At 48.7% G+C, this 12,146-nt stretch overlaps 1 protein-coding gene across 1 annotated transcript; it reads left to right on the top strand.

The window, feature by feature from the left end:
* The first annotated feature begins 641 nt into the window (after positions 1–641).
* Positions 642–2,487, top strand: LOC139181247 (melanoma-associated antigen 10-like). Its single transcript, XM_070784154.1, has 3 exons — positions 642–765; positions 917–978; positions 1,053–2,487. The coding sequence occupies exon 3, from the start codon at positions 1,112–1,114 to the stop codon at positions 1,898–1,900; it is 789 nt and encodes a 262-aa protein (XP_070640255.1). The 5' UTR covers positions 642–765; positions 917–978; positions 1,053–1,111; the 3' UTR covers positions 1,901–2,487.
* Positions 2,488–12,146: the final 9,659 nt, after the last annotated feature.

Genomic DNA, 12,146 nt, shown 5'->3' with positions numbered 1-12,146 from the left:
TCCCCGGGCAGGATGACCATGTGCAGGATTTCCTGACACCCGGGTCTCAGAGAGCCTGGGGACCTGGTGAATATGGCGGAGTTCCAACATGGCGGACGGGACAATCGCGGGTCCTGCCTGGAGTCTAGGCTCCATGCGGGGAAGGACTGAGGCTGTTAGACCCTAAGGCAGGGAGGGATCCTTGTTCATGCCCGGGGTGGGGAGGGTGGCGCAGGGGATGGTCTTGGAGGCTCCAGAGTAGGGTGAGCAGCTTATTCACCTCTTTCTTGGGGGCCTTAAGGTGAGGTGTTCTGGTGGAGGGCGGAGGCTTCAGGTCTGCAGAGGCTAGACTCCCCGAATACCGAGGGAGGACTCAACAGACGCCCACCCTTCTGTTCAGTGCTGGGAGGCCAAGTAGGACGTGAAGAGCGGTGACCCAGCATCTCCCCAGCCTAGGAACTGTGGGAGGCCCTAGGCAGGTGTGGCCACATATCAGGCCCCCTGGAACTTTGTCCAGATGTGGCTCTTGTTCTGAGTTGGAATGGAATCAGGCCATTCCAGTGGAAAAGTGAGCACTACACGTGAGCCCCAAAGGGACTAGCCACCCAAGATCTGGGGGACCTCACAGAGTCAACCCCTCCCACCAGCACAGAAGGCCTAGGTCTGTGCCACAGTCTACCCCCGAGGTGCCCCCTCCATTTGTCTCACAGGGGCTCCAGGAACCAGGAGGAGAAGACTGAGGTCTGAGGTCTGTGTTCTGAGGTCACAGGAGTGCCAGCAGTCAAGGTGAGGTGGGTGTCCTGAGTGTGCGCAGGGTTTCCCCATCCCAGAACAGAGGGGACCTCAAAAGGCCCTAATTCCCCCACCTTGTCAGCCCCAGAAGCTCAGGCTGTACTGGCTGAATCCTGAGCCAGAATTTCTCTTCCTCACTTAACAGAGGACTGATCACCAAGGAGGAGCGCCCCTGTAACGCTCAAGAGCAGCCCTCAAGGAAGACCAGTAAGTGGATTCAGTCAGAGCCACCCGTGGCGCATTTCAAAACAGTGACCATTTACACTCTCTCTCTTTCCCAGGTCAGTGGTCTCCATTTTCCCCCTGCCACACCCACACTGGGCACAAGACCCCAGTCATCATGCCTGTGGTCCCGACAAATGAGCTCTGCACTTCTGAGGAAGACCTTCAGGGCCAAATCCAGGCCGAGGGCCCAGTGGAGGCGCAGCTCCTGGGGGCTGAGGCGGAGGATGCCTCAACCCCTCTGGCCTCCTTCCCTCCAGTCTCATCTTCCTCTGCCGCAGGAGATGCGGAGATCTTGCTTATGCAGGCTCTGAATAGGATGACGTGTGAACTACTGGAGTTCCTGATCCTCAAGTATGGCACCCAGGAGCCGATTTTCCAGGCTGAAATGCTGAATACAGTCCTCAGGGATAACCAGGCCCACTTCCCAGTGGTCTTCCGTAAAGCCACACAGTACATGCAGCTGGCCTTTGGCCTGGATATGAAAGAGGTGGACCACAGAGAGCACATCTATGTCATGGTCCCTGTCCTGGGCCTCACCCTCAATGAGATGCAGAGGGATGAGCAGAGCATACCAAAGGCTGGCCTCCTGGTGACGGTCCTGAGTCTGATTCTTCTAGCAGGGGACCGGATCAGTGAGAAGAAGGTCTGGGGAACACTCAGCAAGATGGGGGTATTTTCTGGGATAGAGCACTGCATCTATGGGGAGCCCAAGGAGCTGCTGACCCAAGTGTGGGTGCGGGCGGGGTACCTGCAGTACCGGCAGGTGCCTTACAGCCACCCTGCTCGTTACGAGTTCCTGTGGGGTCCCCGGGCCTATGCAGAGACCAGCAAGCAGAAAGTCAAGGACTATCTGCGCAAGGTCAAAGGAAGGGGTCCCAGGTTCTTCCCACCCCGGTGTGCATAGGTGTGAGGGAGGAGGAAGAGGGGCCCTGAGCCAGAGCAGCAGCCAGGCTCCTTTCAGGCCCACATCCAGCAGCTTGTCCTGGGGATAGGAAGGGAAGCTGATCCTTCCCTCTGTGTTTGAAGAGGGAGCATTCAGCCTTCTCAGTCGTGATGGCTGGGAGAGTTGGGGGAACTGGTGTGTAGCATCTTTGGTCCCTGTTCGCTACAATGACATGGAGATCCACTTCTGTTTCCTTTAGAAATTTTTCAAATGTTATTCCTTGTAATAGAAGGCCTAACGAGCTTCAGTGTCCAACTATGTCAGTAGCGTTGATCACAGTGTGTTTGTGGTCACCAGTTCAAGAACATGAGTTTTGCTGTTTTGTAAAAGTGATTGTGAACTCTTTATTTTATTTTGTGATCCAGAACAAGATTACATGGACTTGGAATATAACTATTTTGGAAATATGATACTACTTAGTAAGAATTAAGAAATAAAATGTATTTGAGGTGAGTTCCTCTGTACTTGTCTGTCATTTTATACAGCTAATCTATCTCTGTTCAATTGGAGTTTTTCAAGTAATTATTTAAGAAAGTACAAAAAGCCTGATTTGACTTGATAAGTGTCCCACTCCGGCTCATTTATTCCACAGACCTTCATGGAGCCTGTGCTCTGTGGAAGGCCCTGTGTTCGCAGTGGGGACACTAGAAGCAGGACACCCCAACACCTAGAGCGATGATCTAAGAGCTGCAGTCACATGAGGACGGTGGACAGACATCCCCTATTTCCACAGAACAGGGCAACCAGGGGCAGGGTCCAGGAGGATCACTTGAGTGTTGGTGCCTGGGCCAGGGTGGTTTGGGGCTTTGGGAAGCTGGGTTCATTCTGTGGGAGGTGATTGTGATGAGGGTGGATGGCGGCAGCAGCCAGAGTTATACACAGTGTCTTATGGGTGAGAAGAAAATCTGAAATGGGACATACACACTAGAAGATCCTCTTCTGTCCTAGATAAATTTCCTGGGGCAGGAAGGGAAGTCACACTATGGTCAGGAACAGTTAGACACCTGTTTATGCTGCTTGATCTAGGTACACCAAAAATTTGCAAAATGGGGAGTGGTGAGTGGACTTTGGTTTGCTGCACAATCTACTCAGTCTTGGAGAATATAGTTGAAGACGTCTTGCTAAGCACCCCCAAACTTTTGGTAGGCTTTTAATGGAGTGTCTTCTTTGAAACTGGTGGCTGTGCACTTAACCTAATGGATGAGCTTATCCAGGTGGTCAGGCCCTAAAGCCATAGATGAGGATGGGTTATGGAAACCACAGTGGCAAAATCTGCACTGAACTTGAATTCACACACCTCAGAATTCTCCTTGGAGGTGAAAAGTGCGGCATTGTGCGTATCCTAGCTAGATTTTATGAATAAAACTCCCACTGCCCTTGTTCTCTCACTGTCGCTTGCCTGATACCTGCCCTCATGAAGCTCATGGCTGTCGGGGAGCCTACGGGCACCTTGCAGGTGCTGAGACAAGTCCCATCGTGTGGTGGCAGCCGGGCCTCTGGGGGAGACTGTGTCTGGCATCAGGAGGCAGGGGCACATCCTCAGCTCACTGAGACTGTGGGCAGCATCACTGCAGAGGGAAGGGCAGAAAGAGCACTGGAGGGAGCTGGGGGGACCCCTCCCTGACGTTCGCAAGAGTCTTGGAAACTAAATCAGATCTTGCATTTGAAAGTGGCAACACAGAGTAGTGACTAGAAACAGTTGGAGGTTCAAGTCACATTTGGCTTTCTCAAAAACTCCTCAACACATGAAGGGAATCGTCTTCATCGCAGGCTACACCTACCAGCTGCTGTCTGTTGAGCACCGAGCACACTGCAGGGCAGGCAAGAGACTCCAGGTCCTTGCCCACATCTCTCCTCCCTCTGCTTCCTGGAAGCTGCCTGCAGGGAACATGGGATCCTAGGTAAACCTCCAACAGTTTGGGAATAAATACCTGATCAACTCACCAATTTAAATACAAAGAAAAACACTTTCTATATAAGTAACAATAGCACGTTGTTTGGGAAAAAAGCATCCCATTTGTGCTGCTATCTGGGGTGGAAAGATATTCTGGAGGAAGGTGGTGCCATATCCATGGGGCTGAGGTCCCAAGAAGCTGGAAAGGCTCCTTCCTGACTGACTGATGGAAGCTCTGTCCAGGTGCTGTCCATGCAGGGCCAAGGTGAGGACCTGGGCTCCTCCCAGTGGCACTGATCTCGTGAGGCAGCAGTGAGTGGTTGAGTGAAGTGACATCTTAATTCCCTGCCCAGGAATTGAACCTGGGTAGCCTGGATGAGAGCCTGGAATCCTAGCCTGGAGACTAGCAAGGGCTAGAGGCTGAATGCTACTGTTTCATGGATCATTGCCTCCAGTGAAAAATGCATTTATCACAGAGGCAGAAACTGTAAATGCAGGCACAAAGTTTATTATTAGAAACATAGCACGACAAGTGGGAGAGCACATAAAGAAATGGCTTAGTTGAGACAGAAGCAAGGCAGAGATGCAATCCTGAAGAGAAAGAGTGTGGATGTCACACCTGGTGAGCAGGAGCACAGTCAAGAGGCGGTAAAACCATTTATATGAGGCAGTCCTGGATTTTTGTCTTCCTTCAGGCCTATCATCTGGTTTCTTTCTCTACACCTGACCTCCCTGGGACACTCCCCTGCGTTTGTACATACACCCCTCAGCCAAGATGGACCTCGAAGTGAAGGTTTCCATGAGGAGCAAGACTCATTATGGTCTGGCATTATCCCTTGACTTTTGAGCCACAAGGAGCCTTCCTTCACATGTCTGATGTCTCCCTTGGTACAAAACATGGAGGAGTGGAGATACTTTTATCCTTTACTCAAACAAAGTTTTGCCCCTCTTTGTCCTTGCCATGACTGTTACATTTAGGTATTTATAAGAGACAAACACTGGCTATTTACGCTGTCTATATTGTTTTATTCATTTCTGAGAGCAAAGAGGAGGCTGATTGTAAGTGCCTCAACTGTAGCCATACTATCTCTTGGCACAGGGAATACTAACATTTGTAAGTATCCAGCCTGAAGCCCACTTCTTTGTGCCCCATGAAATGCAAACAGGAGGCCAGTTGAAAATGTCTAACTTGGAGCCCATCCATCCATACTCCTCTGCCTTCCTGTGTGATGCATAAATACTTTCTTTTTTTTTTTTTAGCTGTAAATTCTATATGATTTAATTTATTTATTTATGTTTTACTTTACAATATTATATTGGTTTTGCCATACATCAGCATGAGTCCGCCACAGGTGTACACGTGTTCCCCATCCTTAACCCCCCTCCCACCTCCCTCCCCATACCATCCCTCTGGGTCATCCCAGTGGGAAATTCTTACTAATTCTGTTCCGTATATTCACTGGGACAAGAAGATGATCTGACTTGCCAAAATAGCCATCAAGGCACAGAAGCCTTGAGATATATATAGCTTTGTGATTGAGTCCGACACAAATACTTGGAAGTCATACTCCTTGAACTTCAGACAGGGCACAGGGATCCCCCATGCCCATGACTTCAACCTCCAAAGGCTAAGTCTCTGTGTCTAACTTGCCTTTCATTCGGTTGTTCACTTCTGGTGCCATTTCAGAGCATGATGATCATAGTAATTTTCAGAAGGCAGACATGAAAAGGGAAGACACTGCAGAGATCAACCTAATCAAGGTAAGGGGGTCAGGCAACTGTGTGCTCCCCACATTGATCCCATGAGTAGTCTCTCACAATGAGCTTCCCCCAGGGAGGCAGCTCCTTCAGTGGAGGCCCATTCCAGAGAAGACTTTTGCTCTGAGTCCTCCTCCACCAAGACCTGTGGCCCTGAGCAAATGAGTGGGCTAGTGAAAAAGAGGAGATCTGGGTGGTACCACAGCATCCACTATAATCCACCCCTCCCAACTTTGACATACACTCCCTTCATCTGGAGAGATCACGTCATCTGAGGACAGCTCCTTGAGGATTCTTGCTGGTTTCCTCTCCTAAAGAAGCTCAGAGAGAAAGACTGGACAAATGCTGGGCCCTCACAGATGCAGCAGCTGCTGCACCACAACTGATGGTCACTCTCTTGCCTGAGATCCGTTCTAAATCCCCTGTACTCAGCCGAGACCTTGGCCATTTCCAGTGGCTTCCCTGGTGAGGTAATACAGACTTTGTCCCTCAGGGTTCTGAAGCTTCTCTGACCCTTGCTCTTGGACTTGTCAATTCACCACTGAAGTGGAGCAGGAACCAAGACACATCACCTGGCTGTTAGAGATGTTTCCTTGCTGTTCCGCCTGTGCCAGAGTAACCCTCACACTCCTTAGGATCAAGGTCAGCACTGCCTGCCAGGATGGGGACAATTCTCTGTGTGTGCTGGTCCCCTAGCAGGAGGAGCCCAATGTGCCCAGATGGGAACCACAGCTCATGGGTCAGTAGAACTGTTATCATGTCTCCTGGGGGAACCTTCTTGCTTTGGGAACAGCCTGTCATGTGTCACCACCGGCAATAGGGTAACCAGTAGCCACATGAGGCTGGGTATTGTGAGCTCAAATGTGCTTAGTGTGTCCCAGGGCCCGGGCTTCTACCTTAACATAATGTGAAGTGAAGTCTCCCAGTCGTGTCCGACTCTTTGCAACCCCGTGGACTGTAGCCCACCAGGCTCCTCCATCCAAGGGATTATCCACACAAGAATACTGGAGTGGGTTGCCATTTCTCTCTCCAGGGGATCCCCCTGACCCAGGGATCGAACCCAGTACTCCCACATTGCAGGCTGTGGCTCAGCTAGTAAACAATCTGCCTGCAATGCGGAAGACATGAGTTCAATCCCTGGATCAGGAAGATCCCCCGGAGAAGGGCATGGCTGCCCACTCCAGTAACATAATGTGAAGTCAAATGTAAATAGCTAGATGTGGCTACTGCGGACATCTGTGCTGTGGAACTGCAGAACTTACTCTTAACAACTGGAAGCACAACTTCCCTTGTGGGTCACTGGGAGTGGTGGCAGGTGGGGCCATGAGTCACTGGGAGTGGTCGTACGGGGAGTCATAAATCTCTGGGAGTTGGGTTGTAGGTGGGGTCATGGGTCAGTGGAAATGGTGATCAGCGGGGTCACTCTACCCTCTGGTTCAAGGACCATGCATCTTACCTCGTGGGTAAGTTGTAAGTTGTAAGATCCTTACAACTAAGGATGGCAGATGTGGAGCATGTCCAGTCCCTGGAGGGTGACACCCCAGTACCACGGGCTCTCATATCCCAGTGTGCACCCCACGTGTGCTTTGTAGAGGCCAATCCACTGTTCCAGAAGACCAGCAGCTTCTGGATGGTGGGGGCTGAGATAGCGACTTTGGATCCCATGGCCACTTGCCCTCTGAGCCCCTGGTGTGCTGTTAGAGGGTCTCTTGGTCTTGGATGGTTTTGTGAAATACCCTGTGTCAGTCAGTTCTGCTTTCTGTGAGCCCTCAAATAGTGGTGCCAGACAAGGTGCTGCAAGCGGGAAAGCGAAACCCACATCTACAATGTGTACCTATCGATTTCAGTAAAGATGAACCTCTCCTCCTTCAAGGATGGAAGTGAGATTAGCGGCTCAATGATCTGGAGGGAGGGTGCCACTGAGGGATCGGCATCACTCTCTGTCATGGTGGGGCAAACACCTGGTAGGTGCCGTAGCTCATCCGGCCTGCTGGTGGCGCCTGTGCTGCTGAGCCCAGATGCAGCATCATCCTTGGCCCCAGGGCTCCTCCTCGCATGAGAGCACTGTGCAGCCCTGAGGGACCACTGACAGAGGCTGGGCGCTCTCAGTTCTTCAGGCACTGGGTCTTCAGTGATGTTTCTTGCCTCTTGTGTGCTGCATGCTTTTGTGAGTAGCAAGAGGCAATGCAGATATCTTCCTTTTTGGTGTCCCTTCCTATAGGTTCATTGATGTACCCCTTCTCCAAACCTACTTGTGGCAATCTACCAAAATGTCTCATTCTAAGTACCTGACTGGCTGGCTAATCCATTTTCCATCATCTTTAAGCCCATGTCTATTCTTGACATGGGCCATTTTCTTTATCCATAAATAGTGGATCCCTAGAGGCACCATCAGAAGTTGCATCCACTGGGAGCGGATTTCCGCTCGCCCCTGTCTCTATGGCCACATGTGGTGGAGGTGGTACTGCAGCAGGAGTCCATTTCCACCTGCAGTTTCAGTTCAGCCAACCCACCCCTCATCTATGCTCAGCATTTCTACACCCCCAGCAGCTGGTCAGAAAAGAACTTCCTGGCCCATTAATCTCCAGGAATAAACGGCGGCAGAGGTGCTTGTGACACATTTGCAGGTCATATTGGGGTTTAGCTCACCTTCTTGTAATCTATGGCCCTGCTTGGGTCTGATCTCCTCAGAGAAGCCACTTCTGTTTTGCGGTGGACTACTGTTGCAGTCGCCTCCCTTTGTGGGTCTGACAGAACCTAGCTCATGAGGACCAATGTCCACATGCTGTATGCCGAGGAGGTGGCCATGTGTTCCAGAAAAGATAACAAACCTGGCAAAGCAGTTGCTATCGAGTGGGTGGTGGTCCAGTGTCCTCCTCAGGAGCCTAGAGGTTTGAGTAGGGTCCAGACCGCTGAGGAGGTTCGGTGGGGACCACCTCCCTGCATCCTTTTGGTGTTAAGGGTGTCATTAATGTTTCACATCTCCCAAACCAGAGGGAATCTTGGTTTGTATTTACTGTCACAGTCAAGGTGCAGGGAGTGCACTTGGTCTCCCCGCTCTGATAGCTTCTATACTAATGGGCTTGTGTGCATTCAGGGCTTGTGCCCATCATCAAGCACGTCTGTTCTAATCGCACATCTGGAGGTGGCAGGCAGGAGCTCTCTGGGTCAGATCTAGGCCAGACCTCTGCGGGGAGCGAGCTCCGCCTCTGGCAAAGGTCATGAGGAAGGAGGCTTGGCATACACAAAGGTGGGATCAAGCCTCAGGAGTCTCCCTGGAAATTCTCGAGCAATCTACCCCCAAAACCAGAGTCTGCCTACTTTCTGCTTTGTGCTTTCACCTACACCTCTGACTTTACGGGGGGCTGTCCCCCACTACCTCTCTGAAAAAAGTTAGCTTACAGCTCCAGTTAATAATTCCTGGGTGTGACAGTGTTTAACCTACAAACTCCTTTGGAAATCCTCTAGCCTGCCTGAATAGGTTTTTCCGGCCTCATGTGATTGTTCAGAGCCTCCCAACTGTGAGAGGCAGGAGATGTTCTAAACTGTGTAAACACAGATTCTTTTGAATAGTTAAAAGATTGATTAGAAATTGTATTGGTGAAGGGATTTTCACTTGTTGGGCCAATGTTTGCTGCTAAGTTTCCATATCCCTTGCCTGCTGTGTCCCTGGCAGTGTATTGATTAATATAGTTGGTGTAAGTAGTAGCTTTAATGTTTGTAACCTGGGACCCTTGAGTTAATTCTTTTTCTTGTTATAGCCCACCACACCTTTGCTCTGTAGGAATGCAACTTTATCTAATGCTTTTGGAGGGTGGCTCCTGACCAATCACCTTTAGAGAAAAATAAGTTTTCTGAAGAAAAGGTCTTAAAATGTTAACAGGCCTCTGGGCCAGAAGTTGATGCAAATCACCTAAGCTTTTGCATATGATAAGTTTGCAGGAAGAAAGCCTGGTTTGCTGCAAGACACTCTACCCCTTCCCCCATTATCCTCTATGCATAACTTAAGGTATAAAAACTACTTTGGAAAATAAAGTGCGGGCCTTGTTCACCGAAACTTGGTCTCACCATGTCGTTCTTTCTCTTACCTTCTGGCTGAATTATTCAGCCTCTTTTCTCCACTGAATTTCTTCACTGAGCTATCCTCATTCTATTACTCTTTATATCCTTAATTAACATTTAATTAAGCAATTGTCTCCTGATCTTCGCCTACGCCGTCTCTCCTTCGAATACCCTGGATCAGCGGGGGCTGGTCCCCGGCAGACCTCCATATGTTCCTGGTGCACACATGCTCCCCCTCCACTGCGGACACTGACGGAGTGAAGGCCTGACTATCACTTCCCACAGCATCCTGCTTCTAGACGTCCTTACAATGTTTGCGTCTTTCCTCTCTCTCCCGTGTCCAGTCACCAAGGTGAACGATGTGGGTCTCTTTGCGGGACAGATTTGGGGAATGATGGCTGCATACATCTGCCAGGGTGTTGCAGAGTCTTAACTCATGAGGATCCCTCCTTCCCTTTGGTCAATGGATTCTGTATCTGACAATTGACTCAGGTCTGGGAACTGGGGAAGACCTCATGACTCTTTTGGAGCACTCTCCTGCATCCTCCTGCTCACTCATGCTTGTTGTCTATCAGACAGTAAGGAATCTGCCTGTAATGCAGGGGACCTGGGTTTGATCTGAGTGGGGAAGATCCTCTGTAAAGGGAATGGCAACCCACTCCAATATTCTTTCCTGGAGAATTCCATGGACAGAGGAGCTTGGTGGGCTACAGTTCACTGGGTTGCAAAGAGTCAGACAATAACAATTGATCCATCCATCCATCCACCCACCCCATCCATCTATCTATCTGTGTCCCCAATAGAAAAATGCATAAAGGAGACAAAAGGCAACTAACAAAAGAAATAGAAATGACTAAAAACCTTGAGAACCTCAATGTTTCTAGAACTCAAAGAAATGTATGTTAAAACATTGAGAACAGCCTGTGAACATGGACAGTAGTTAATGTCGTGTAGGAAAAGGGAAAACAGACTCACTCAAGCATTACTGATGGTGATGCACATTGATCTGACCTTTCTGGAGGGGAATCTGGCAATAGGTAGGAAAAATCTAAACAGCCATACCCTTATACAGCAATTTCACTTCCAGGAATTTATTATTAGGAAATAACTGGACAACTCCACAAAAACATATGTACAGGGATTTCCAGGGAGAACAACCTAAACCTCCTCAGTATAAACCTGGTTAAATAAGTTATGCTACATGGATATCATGGAATTGTCTTTGGCTACCAAAAATTATATGAAGCCATATTTAGTGATATAGAAAGAACCCCACATTATAATAAGTACAAAAGCTAGACTACAAAAGTGTGCAGTGCGATACTTTTTTTTTTTTTTTTGGAAAATTCTATGCGAAATGTACAAAAAAAAAAAAAAAAAGTCTGGAGAATATATAGGCCAGAAAAAATATTTTTGGTTACCTCTGAATTATAGGATTTTGTTTGAGTTTTACTTTTTCATATGTTTCTGCATTCTCTGAATTTTAGGTAATGAACATGTATAACTTTTGAAATCAGATAAAATCAGCAATGCTGAAATGCTCTGAAAAGTGGAATGAAATGCTTGGCCAGGAGACTTCAGTAGAAAGGTGATCGCTCTTCCCTTCCATTCCCACCTGAAGCCAGTGCATCAGAGCATCTCCAGATGGAATTATGCTTCCACTGTCTCAGGCAGATGAATATCTATCCTCTTTCTTAAAGTTTCCAGAAAAGAAGCTTCAAAATTTCCTATGACAATCCATTCCAGAGTTTATCAAATACATCTGAAAAAAGAAATTTCACCTAATGTTTAATCTGAAACACCTGTTCTGTGATTTAAGCCACTGCATTTCTGCTTCAATTTGCAGTGAAAATAGGAACTGGTGGCTGCCGTTGGTTCTCAATCAGTTCAGCTCAGTCATATCTGACTCTTTGCAAACCCATGGACTGCAGCATGCCAGGCCTCCCTGTCCGCCACCAACTCCCAGAGTTTACTCAAACTCATGTCCATTGAGTCGGTGATGCGATGCAACCATCTTATCCTCGGTCATCCCCTTCTCCTCATGCCTTCAATCCTTCCCAGCATCAGGGTCTTTTCAAATGAGTCAGTTCTTTGCATCAGGTGGCCAAAGTATTGGAGTTTCAGCTTCAGCATCAGTCCTTCCAATGAATATTCAGAAGCGATTTCCTTTAGGATGGACTGCTTGGATCTCCTTGCAGTCCAGGGGATTCTCAAGAGTCTTTTCAAACACCACAGTTCAAAAGCATCAATTCTTCAGTGCTCAACTTTCTCTATGACCCGACTCTCACATCCATACATGACTACTGGAAAAACCATAGCTTTGACTAGACGGACCTTTGTTGGCAAAGTAGTGCCTCTGCTTTTTAATATGCTGTCTAGGTTGTTCACAACTTTTCTTCCAAGGAGCATGTGTCTTTTCATTTCATGGCTGCAGTCACCATCTGCAGTGATTTTAGGAGCCCCCCAAAAGTCTCTCACTGTTTCTATTGTTTC

Source organism: Bos indicus, chromosome X, assembly GCF_029378745.1.
Source record: "Bos indicus isolate NIAB-ARS_2022 breed Sahiwal x Tharparkar chromosome X, NIAB-ARS_B.indTharparkar_mat_pri_1.0, whole genome shotgun sequence".
In the NCBI taxonomy this organism is placed as follows: Eukaryota; Metazoa; Chordata; class Mammalia; order Artiodactyla; family Bovidae; genus Bos; species Bos indicus.
Note: the sequence above shows the minus strand (reverse complement) of the source record. Positions and strands in the feature narration are given on the sequence as shown.

Coding starts and splice junctions, on each gene's coding strand:
- LOC139181247 (XM_070784154.1), top strand. CDS start 1,112: ATGCCTGTGGTCCCGACAAATGAGCTCTGCACTTCTGAGGAAGACCTT.